Below are 11,186 nucleotides of genomic sequence, written 5' to 3'. Positions count from 1 at the left end.
AAACTGACACGACAGAACGTTTATCGTCTGTGGGATAAACACTGAGATTTCCTGGAGGTTTGGATGTACATTTAAAATGGAGTACAATAAAATGATCAATTATCAAGATACACAGAATAAATACAAAGAAATATAAAAAACGACAGTAAGCAGTGTGAAGCCACTTATGAAAATGTAATATATCTTATTGCAAAAAAGTGTGTGGGGTACCGAGTCTATAGTGAGTAGAAACTTACTGTAATGTCACAAGTGGGAGGAGGGTTCAGTGATAGCCGCTGGGTAGAAGCTGTTCTTTAATCTGGCAGTGGGGGAATTCAGTAACCTGTACCGTTTCCCAGGGAGGAGCAGAGTGAACAGACCAGTGGATGTCCTCCAGAGGCGGCAGGTGCTGGCCGATGATGCCCTGAACAGTTTTTATCACCTTGTGGAGAGTTTCTCTGTCTGCTGCTGAGCAGTTCCCAAACCAGACTGTTATACAGTACGTCAGGAGGCTTTATATTGAGCAGAGGTAGAAAGACTCTAATAGATTTGCAGACAGGTGGGCCTTCTTTAGTATTCTGAGGAAATAAAGTCTCTGTTGTGCCTTTTTAATAATAGGAGCACCGTTCGTTGTCCATTTAAGGACCTCCCAGAAATATAAAGCAAGCACCCTCTCTACGTCAACCCCTGATTCCAGTGGCCTGAGCGCCCCTCGCTGTCGCTTGAAATCAATGATTTCTCTCTTCTTTTTTTTTTATGTTCAGGGAAAGGTTATTATAACAGCACCAATCAGATGCTTTAATTATTTTGTGGATATGTGATATCAGCAGAGATGGGAAGTAATGAAGGACAAAGCTTAAAACCATTCAAGGTTAAGCTGTGATTTTTTCTGTTTATAATTAACACTTTGTGAGTTTTTATGTCAAATAATAGCTGATGAGCTTTATCTCCATATTCTACCAGTTGGTGGTGGTAATGCATCATCATTTGAATATACTAATAACAGAGTTACATTAACTGATGATACTTAGTTTAAACAATCATTCACCACACATTTATTTAACTCAGCTTGTTAACTAAGCATCACTCCATTAGCAACTGAACTAAACTGTATATTCTGAGTAAACTTAACTTTTTTATTTCTTAAAAATAAAAATATACCTTTCAATCAATAGAGGTTGGTGGTGTACCAGGGGCAGGGGGGTGACTTCTGAACTGGTTTTTCCTCTTCTCTGCTTCATCTGTGGGGGAGGGAAAAGAAACAGAAACCCCCAAGACAACAGTAACTGATTTCAAGTTTAGTTGTCCTGGCAGTTGAACAGAAATTGTAATGTCGGTGAAATGGATTCAGTTTTGTTTACTGATATTTTGCAGTATTGAAGGTCTGAAGATTGGCCTCCCTCCATTCGCCAACCTCTAGCTCCCTTGTTAAAGAGAGAATGTGTAGTTTTAAGCCTCCTATTATTTCAGCAGACACGTTTCTGCTCACATAGTTCATATTTGTGAGTTACCTTAGTTTCATCTATGAGCTCACTGCACACCAGATTTTGTGATCGCCGTACACAAAGGGTTGTGCGTTTTATGAGACTGTGGCATCCCAGTGAAAGAGGAATCTAATGTGATGCTTAGGAATGTCTGATTTGTCCCATCAAGCAAGGCGCACATCAGCCTAGGATGAGAGGCTGGAGCTTGAAACAGGCTTAACTCTTCCTTCGGTTGATGTGTGTAGGCATGACAGCAAGATTTCAGAAAAACTCATGGAATTTTTTAACAATACTTTCAAATATTGTAGATCGTGCTAGACACTCAATGAAACACATGGAGATTGTATTTCGTTCTACCGAAGTCCTCTTTTATTTGAAGAAAACTCATTGCAGATTCATGCTAATAACTTTGAAACAGTTACAACAACATATATAAAAAGTGGGCTTTCAACAGTCACCTACCTATGCTATGATGGGTATATGTAAACTTCTCACTGTGATACATTCAAATCAAGATTCACAGGCTGGCTGAACCCAGGCAAACTTCCCAGTAAAAGAATCTACTGCCATCATGTGGTCATTGATGTGATTACAGCACAATTACATTTATCGCTAAAAACAGTTTGAACAGTTCTTATTATAATTTTTTCTTTGCGTTACTTTGTTTCTTTAGCATTGCACTTATATTGACAGTGGTGGTGTTTTTTTGTTGTTTTGTTTTTGTTTTGGGGGTATTCAGCGACTGAATTTTGAGCCGCTGCGATTTACGACACCAACGACAAAGCTACGACAGCACAAGCAAGAAAGCCGTAAATGGTTGTGTTTGGGGCTGGAGGAGGTCATTAGAAAGTGAGGAGTTAAATAGGGGTTGGCTGTCAGGGAGAAGAGACCCCTCGGTGTAGGTGTAGTTCTCATGCTGGTGTAAGTCATACATATTATTCACCAGCTCTGTATAGTATCCCAACCGCTGCGAAATGCTTCGTCTGATCCTGCGGCTCAGGCCGTCCTCCGGGCTCCGGTGTCCCCGTGCCCTCCCGGCCGGGCCTGCTGCGCTCAGCTCCCGCTCTGCTCCCGGAACCAGCTGTCTGAGACGGCTTCATTATGGAGCGGGGTCCCGAGCCGCCTCTCTGGACTCCGGCTTCAGCTACAGAGCGACTCTTCTGCGGTCTCCCCAGCTAGCAAGTGGATGTCAGTGCAAGCGCTTCTACAGCCTGCCGCCACACCAGAAGGTAACGCTACCGGAGCCGGTGTCAGGTTGCTATAGCACCCATGTTCACCGCGTTAGCTGGTTTGACCTCCCTGCCTGTTACAGAGATCTGTTCGTGGTTCTGTTTATTAGCTGGAAATCCGGCTCTTCCCTGTATGAGGTTAGCAGGAACTGTTGAACGATTAGTTTCTCCACTGTTCACTGGAGACACTGTTGTGACTGTTTGTGCTGCGGTTCTCCTGAATGACACCAATCCGTCAAACCTGACTTGTGTGCCCCAAACACGGAGGCCATAGGAAATACTTGGGCTATAAAAACGTAACACATGCCTGATGGTGCTGAGCGATACTGCAAAATTTGGTATCGATCCCGATACCAAGTAAATACAGGGTTTCGGATTGCCAATCCCGATACTTGTAACCTATAAAGACATCTTAAGTAGGGAACAGCAGTATGTTATTGTTTATGAGGTGATTCATCATAAATTTGCAACTTGTGAACAACTTTTAATGACCACTAACTGACTGAGCTTTGCCTTCCATAATGGCTGTATTTTGTTTCCACAACAAAGTACAGCTTTCAGCTTGTCATCTATTTTGAAACAGTTTTTTTTAGACTTGGAACATAAATGTACCTTTCTCTAAAGCACTGTTATTTAAATGTGCTATAGCTTACAAAAAACAAGGATGTGACAGGTACCGCGAAAAGGTTCAGACACTTTTCTGAGCAAATGTTTGAGGTATATTTTACTTTCTCCAAAAATAATTTATCTAACACAGAACTTAGATCTTAGACATTAGAAGTAAAGTACAGGTTGTATCACAATCTGATCCCAATATCAGTGTTTGTTTCAGTACTATCGATATTTGCCTCTGTCTGAGACATTTTAACACAGCGCATTCATTGTAAAGTTTTAAAAAGACTAGATTCATACTTTGTCACTTTCCCCAAGTGTATTGAAGTCAGTTAGAGCAGGTGATTTGTGTTCTCCTTTACTGCATTAGACAGAGGACTTTGAGGGAGCTGATGGTTAATTGGTTGTGGAACAACTTCAGGAACTCCTGAAAACATGAAACAATTATAACGTGGGAAGTCTGACATGCTCGTCCTCCAATTTAAGTGACCTGCTGTGCTGCATGTGGAAATTACATGCTGTCCCCTAAATCATGAAACTGGCAGCTTCACTTTCCCCTTACAGTCCAGAGGTGTGCTTGTTAGGTTAATTGAGCATAGGTGCAGATTTGAGGCTGTGAGCCTTAATGAAACCCTCTATTTTTGACTCTAAAGTGGAAGGCTTCTCAGTAGTCCTTCCACCTTTGTGTTACTCCACCAATAGCATGTCATTCATCTTTGCTGTTATATAAAAAAAACTCAATAAAAATCAGATGTGGTAAAGTGGATGTAGGTCATTTTATTGAGCAATGAATGAGGTGATGATGATGATGTAGCAACAGCAGTTACAACACCTGACTTATGGCACTTTTTTGACTGGCCTTTTGGATACTCTAAAAGGATGATACAGATAATTTTTTTTATTTTAAGTTTTAGGTTAAACTTTTGATTTTATTCATTTGCTTGTTCTTCAGGTGGAGCTTCCTGCACTGTCGCCCACCATGCAGACAGGAACGATCGCTCGCTGGGAGAAGAAGGAGGGGGAGAAAATCGGCGAGGGTGACCTCATAGCTGAGGTTAGGAGCCGCGTGTGCCCACGCTGCCGCAAAACAGGATCGTGGTGTACATTTCTAATGTTGCCTCTCTCTGTAGGTAGAGACGGACAAGGCCACTGTGGGATTTGAGATGATGGAGGAATGCTATCTGGCAAAGATCCTGGTTCCTGAAGGAACCAGAGATGTCAACGTTGGAGCCGTGATTTGCATCACAGTTGACAAGTTAGTGTGTTTGGACAGTCCAGATTCAGAGCTGAGGCCTGTTAGTTCACTGGTGGTTGTTCTTTTATAGTAATGGGACGAATTAATAGTTGAAAAACATTAAATGGGGAGCACTCTGTTTTGATAGTGGCAAAATGCTGCTTTTATTTATTTTTTCAGTCCTTTAAGTGCATCATTAATCCTACAGCTTTAACAAACATGATAAAAAGACTTGAATCTTCAGAAAACCCTTAAAATAAACTTTAATGCTGCTTGGTTTACGTCTACATTTGTTATGTAATGTAATGAAATGTGCTATATCAATAAAATTGCCAGGTGCCACAATCAAATATGGGAGGTTAAAAGCTGACAGGGTGCCGTATGGCTCGATGCAGTTGTGTCAGTTTTTACTCATTTGTGGATATATTTTCCTCTGCAGCCCTGACTTGGTCTCAGCCTTTAAGGATGTAACACTAGATTCGATCAAAGCAGCCGGTGCCACTCCTTCACCTACTGCCTCTGCTCCGCCTCCGCCACCCGCTGCTGCAGCGGCAGCTCAACCTGCAGCCCCTGGAAGCTCTTATCCCGCACACTTGAAGGTAAGCGAGCTCTCCCATAAATGAGTTCAGTCAGAAAGCCGTAGATTTGTGATGTAGACAGCATCTGTTTACGATGCTGTTTTGTGCGCGTAGTCTTGGTTTGATCAGGGTTGTCCAGGATCACTGTGTATCAGGGCAGTGAAGCGGGTACCACTATGGACTCTTCTGATCATGCGTCAGATTTTGCTACTTTGTGTGGCATTAAACAGTTTCCGTGGATGTGTAGTTTCCATGTATCTGTTATATCGCCAAAAGTTGATTCTGTTCATCTGGACATAGCGTTTAGTGGGAGAAACGTTTCGTCACTCATCAAAGTGACTTCTTCAGTCTCAGCTGACTGCAGGTTTCCCCAATCTTATAAACAGTACATTTACATAATGACTGAAACCAGCCCACTGAAGGAACAATGGGCTGGGAGGTCGGTTCCTTAATCTTAATTATGCAAATTCTCATGACCCTTGATCAAAACCCACTGATCAATGGCCATGAGTACCATTCACAGAGAGTTGGGGAATGGCTGCAATCACAGTATTGTAAGATGGTGACAGATGTACCCTCCTCGATTCAGAGAGGGTCTTTCCCGATTCACGTAAATGGCCTCCTTGACTCCGCACTCAAACCAGCATTCCTCCCTGTCCAGGATGTGTACATCCTCATCATTGAAAGAGTGTCCACTGGCCTATAGGTGTAAATAGACTGCAGAGTCCTGGCCTGACGAGGTAGCTCTTCTGTGTTGTGCCATCCGCTTCGCCAGAGGTTGTTTGGTTTCTCCGATGTATAAATCCTGGCAATCCTCCTGGCACTTAACAACGTACACTATCTTACTCTGTTTGTGTCGGGGGACCCGATCCTTGGGGTGGACCAATTTTTGGTGCAGCATGTTCTGGGGTTTAAAAGCCACAGACCCGGTGTTTAGAAAAAATGCGTCTCAACTGCTCCAATACTCCCAGCTTTGACAAATGTCCAGCTGGGATAACCACATTTACTCAGGGTCTTCTTGATGTGCTGTTCTTCTGCTTCCCTGGCTGCTGTGTCAGTGGGGATGGTGTTCGCTCTGTGTTGTAGTGTCCTGATGACACCCAATTTATGCTCCAGTGGATGATGAGGGTCAAACCTTAAATACTGATCCGTATGCGTAGGTTTGTGGTATCAGCTTTTCGATGTCCACCATTACTGATGGAAATCTCAGTCTAAGAAGGCTAACTTGCCATTTTTAGACTGCCCTATCTGTTATATTTTTAACTTTCTCTATTTGAAGGACTATTTTCTTTCTCCTTAAAAAACTAACAAAAATAATGTCACACCACGTCATCATTTAATCAGAGAGAGGTTAAAGGCTTTAATTTGCTGGAGGCTGTGCCACAAAATTGTCCCTGCCCTTACTTCAGCTGTGAATGTCCCTGTAACATCATTCAGTGTCTTCAGGGGTGATCATGAAGAAATTTTCTCTAGACCTTTAACAGTGTTTGTTGTAACTTGACTAGATGCTTAAGAGGTTGTCAGTCTTTTTCAGGTCTATTGTTCACATTTGTGGGAATTTGTTACAGATCGCACTTCCTGCTCTTTCTCCAACCATGACGATGGGAACAGTGCAGCGCTGGGAGAAGAAGGTCGGAGAGAAGCTGAGCGAAGGAGATCTCTTAGCTGAGATCGAAACTGACAAGGCGACCATTGGTAAATCCAAATGGATTTGAACACATCGATCCTAAAGCGTGTTCACTTTCAGCACTACAGAGGAAAAAATATTTATGATCTTACTTTTAATATAGCCTGGTCCTGTGTGTTTGCATACAGGCTTTGAAGTGCAAGAGGAAGGGTATTTGGCAAAAATTCTGGTGGCGGAGGGAACCCGTGATGTTCCTCTGGGCGCGCCGCTCTGCATCATTGTAGAGAAGGAAAGCGACATTGCCGCTTTCAAGGATTACGTTGAAACTGGGGTGGTTGAGGTTTCCACACCACCTCCAGCACCGGTGAGACTCACAGAAAACCTGCACTTTCAAATAAGAAGTCATTTGGCTTTTGTACAGTTTTAAGATGCCTTAAGAACACTTTGTTTATGTCGTAGGTCGCAGCTCCAGCTGCTGCATCACCCAGTCCTGCTCCACCAGCAGCAGCTGCTGCCCCTGCTGCACCCAGGAAGGGTCGTGTGTTCATCAGCCCGCTTGCCAAGAAACTCGCTGCCGAGAAAGAAATTAACCTGGCTCAAGTCAGCGGTACATAGCTGGACCTATGTGATGGACGAAGAGCGTTTGCTGAAGCTTTTACATTTTAATTTTAAATACTCTTTTGTTCAGGGTCTGGCCCTGATGGACGCATCACCAGGAAGGATATTGAGAACTTTGTTCCACCAAAAGCCGCACCTGTAAGGGAAACCCATACTATTGAGTCACATTAGTGCCCATCAGCCGAGTTAAATCATGTGTACCCATTCTTATTGTTTAATGGTCCTTTTCTTAATACCGATGTAATACTGACAGTCTGATCAATAAGTCCCTGTCAGTCATGCCCATTTTTCTTTTAAATGATACATTTAGCTGTTGCAGGACAGTGATTTATCTGTTTTGGCAAATAATCACAATTATTAATTAATTTCCTGTACCTCTGTTTCTGTTGTCTGTAATGCAAATTAAATCTCTACGTCTGCAGGCTGCTCCAGCTGCTCCCGCATTTGCACCAGCCCCTGCTGCACCAACTGGCACCTTCACAGACATCCCTATCAGCAACATCCGCAAGGTGAGCACCACCACACACCTGCCTCTTGATGGGCCATTACATTCTGTGATGACTTCCGCTGCTAGCAGTCGGTGCATTAGCGGCTCCTTCTGTGCGGGGTGCTGTGCTGGTGTATTGAGAGCTTGGAGGCAAATGTCCCGAGGAGATCTCAGTGTAGCTCTGTTATCTCTGACCTGTGCTAACACATTTTGCCCCACAGGCGGGCACTCCATTTATCAAAACAGACCCAGCCAGCACACCTCATTCCTCTTGGTGATGAATAATGGATCAAAGCTAAAGTGCATATATTTGTCTCTCCTGCAGGTCATTGCTCAGAGGTTGATGCAGTCCAAACAAACCATCCCCCACTATTATTTGTCTGTAGATGTCAACATGGACCAAGTGCTTGAGCTTAGAAAAGAACTCAACGCTGTGAGTTTGTGCTTTCTAATAGAGATGTAACTGCACTAAAACCTCATTTCCAGCATCTCATAAACGATTTCACCCTCTTCTCTCTGCAGGAGGTGAAAGCCCAGAATATCAAACTTAGTGTGAATGATTTCATCATCAAAGCTAGTGCTCTGGCCTGCCTGAAGGTTCCTGAATGCAACTCGTCCTGGTTGGACACAGTCATTCGTCAGTGAGTAAAAACTCATTAAGAGCCACATGGAGTTTAGTTCCTATAAGCAGCAAACAGAAAACACGTTCTCCTGACTGTGGAAATATCCATCTTGCTTTGTATTCCCAGCCATTGTCTCTTTGGATCTTATCTTTAAATGAGTGCATGCATCACAGAGTGTGTTTACATGCCGTTGGGGAACATTACGCCAGTAAGTCATTTAAATGATAAAACCTTGTTACTGAAGGCAGAAACCATCACGGCCAAAAGCAACTAGTGCAGACTGGTGGTTCTCTCACAGCAGCCGAGACGTGTACAACCACAAGATAGATGCAGAGAAATGAAGTTAACTTGATAGGGAAGTTTAAAATTTAGATTTTTAATTTCAAGATAAATTAACTTTGTTATTTTGTTTTAATTATTGCGCTTGATTGAAACATTTCAAAGTTGGGCAGCATGATTTTAATAATCAAAGACAAAGTCTCGTTAGCACTGGTGAGGTCAGTTTATTTGCAGCAGAGGGGAGAGTAGCAAAATGAAATTAACGTTGCTCGTAGCTGAAATTATTTCCATTTTCTGTGCTGTTTAAGTGTACATGAAGTCACTTGCACCGTTTCTTACACTGCGTGAGACTTTCTTTATTTTAGTTGTTAAGATGAAGTGTGCAGTATTGATTTAGAATAATAGTGGCCCTATAGTGCACTCGTTTACACATTCGCCCAACAAGCAAAACATCCTGGTAGGAGACGCAGATCTCTTTGGGTTTGTGTCAGTAATGGCATCTGTTATAAAAATGTGCCAAATCAAAACACGCGGAGCTACTCGCTGTGGCCACCTTTTGTGAATAACAGAGTGCCTGAAAGCAGCTTGTTGACTTAGAATAATAATGCAATATCTCCCTCAAGTGCAAAGTGCAATAGTTGCAATGCCTTTATTAGACTTCCCATTATATCGGTGTGTTCCACTGCCTACTTGTATCATTGTTAATGCTGCTATTAGCACTATTTACCTCTCCATTTATAGTTATTTATGGTAGTATAAAACATATTGTTATACTTTTATTCTAATAAGAGTGCCTGTCTGTAAATATAAAGTTCACCAATGACTGTTATCTTAATGATGTGATATTTCTCAGGTTGGCAGTTTCAGTTTTGCCAGCAGAGAGCGCTCGGAATAAGTCTTTCAGTTTCGAAAGGGTCGCCTTGAAGAGAGAACTGCGCCGGCATCTGTAATGACTTTATTTATGTTTTCCAGGAATCACGTGGTGGATGTGAGTGTGGCCGTGAGCACAGCCAGTGGCCTCATCACGCCCATAGTGTTTAACGCCCACATCAAAGGACTGACCTCCATCAGCTCAGATGTGACGGCTCTCGCTGGCAAAGCAAGAGACGGCAAACTGCAGCCTCACGAGTTCCAGGTAAGGCTTTTTAATATTCTGACTGAGTGATAATTTTTTTTTTTTTTTTTTGTCCTTTCTTCGCAAACCTAAATTGTCCTCTTTATATTCCCAACCAGGGCGGTACATTCACGATCTCTAACTTAGGCATGTTTGGCATCAAGAACTTCTCGGCGATAATCAACCCTCCTCAGGCTTGCATCCTCGCTGTCGGTGGCTCAGAGAAACGCCTCATGCCTGCTGACAACGAAAAAGGGTCTGTGCATTTATGTAGTAATGTAACAGAATGGCATGGTATCATTTTAAACTGCAGTCTAATGCAGCGGGTCCTTGCAGGTTTGACGTAGCCAACATGATGTCGGTGACGCTGAGCTGTGACCACCGGGTGGTGGACGGCGCGGTCGGTGCACAGTGGCTCGCAGAATTCCGCAAGTTCCTGGAGAAACCCGTCACCATGCTGTTGTGACGAGACTGTACTGCCATCAAACTGCAGCAACAGGCAGAGGCTTCTCACTGAAGCGATCCGATTGGTCTAAACTGGTCTGGATCCTCCCGTGATTGGCTGGCCCTGGCACCAGGTCACTCCCTGTTACCCAGAAGGGGAAGAGGCAGGACTCACTCCGCTTACTTGTCTGTCTCGCTTTCTTTCCTACCGATCTGTCTCCCCTCTTGCGCTTTCTCACCTATACTCTATTTATTGTGGCCCTCATCTTACACGAGACCAGAATTAGGAGCAACTTACCCTAGAAGAGCAACTGACTGTGCGTCACTAAAAAGGGAAGTGTTACATGTCAAACCAGAGAGCAAATCTATCCCGTATACCCCTATTTCTGCCAACTTACATACGGGAATCTGTGAATGTTAGAAAATAGGAAATGCTATTTGTGGATAAAAGATTTAAGATGTTTGTATGCTTGTTGGGGATCTAAATGTTGAGGCTCACACAGATCTACACACCTGTCCCTGTTATGATCCCAGACACTCAAAATACAAGATGTTTTCTGTAGGGAGGGTGAAGCTAGGGTTATGTATATTGACTGTGGATGAAAAGAGTTGTATGTGTATATTTGTATATGGTGGTGAGACGTTTGGATAAAAACAAATCAAGCTCTTGGAGACCTCACCATAGAACTTAATAACATTATAGCTCAGAATGAAAAAGGCTGCCCTTACAGGAAATATCCAACAGTTTTGCCAATTCTCTCTTCAGCAGGGATGTTTTGTTTTGTTTTCTAGTCTCAAACATTCTGTATTTCACAGCTGGAACGCACAAAGGTGGTGCTGGATGCTATTTGTAATTTGAATAAACTGGGTGAAGACAA

At 43.1% G+C, this 11,186-nt stretch overlaps 1 protein-coding gene across 1 annotated transcript; it reads left to right on the top strand.

Annotated features, from left to right (window-relative positions):
* Positions 1-2,242: 2,242 nt before the first annotated feature.
* Positions 2,243-11,186, top strand: dlat (dihydrolipoamide S-acetyltransferase (E2 component of pyruvate dehydrogenase complex)). Its single transcript, XM_085470177.1, has 14 exons — positions 2,243-2,692; positions 4,257-4,358; positions 4,435-4,559; positions 4,978-5,137; positions 6,685-6,811; positions 6,932-7,107; positions 7,203-7,350; positions 7,432-7,499; positions 7,784-7,870; positions 8,174-8,281; positions 8,371-8,489; positions 9,723-9,885; positions 9,984-10,120; positions 10,201-11,186. The coding sequence occupies exons 1-14, from the start codon at positions 2,438-2,440 to the stop codon at positions 10,328-10,330; spliced, it is 1,905 nt and encodes a 634-aa protein (XP_085326303.1). The 5' UTR covers positions 2,243-2,437; the 3' UTR covers positions 10,331-11,186.

Source organism: Copadichromis virginalis, linkage group LG10 (genome assembly GCF_057382275.1).
Source record: "Copadichromis virginalis isolate Kocher_CV1m ecotype Utaka linkage group LG10, C_Virginalis_male_GT1.1, whole genome shotgun sequence".
Taxonomy (NCBI): domain Eukaryota; kingdom Metazoa; phylum Chordata; class Actinopteri; order Cichliformes; family Cichlidae; genus Copadichromis; species Copadichromis virginalis.
The sequence above is the reverse complement of the archived record's forward strand: the minus strand, read 5'-3'. Positions and strand labels throughout refer to the sequence as shown.

Coding starts and splice junctions, on each gene's coding strand:
- dlat (XM_085470177.1), top strand. CDS start 2,438: ATGCTTCGTCTGATCCTGCGGCTCAGGCCGTCCTCCGGGCTCCGGTGT. Junction 8,282..8,370: donor TTAGAAAAGAACTCAACGCT/GTGAGTTTGTGC, acceptor TTCTCTCTGCAG/GAGGTGAAAGCCCAGAATAT. Junction 8,490..9,722: donor TTGGACACAGTCATTCGTCA/GTGAGTAAAAAC, acceptor TATGTTTTCCAG/GAATCACGTGGTGGATGTGA.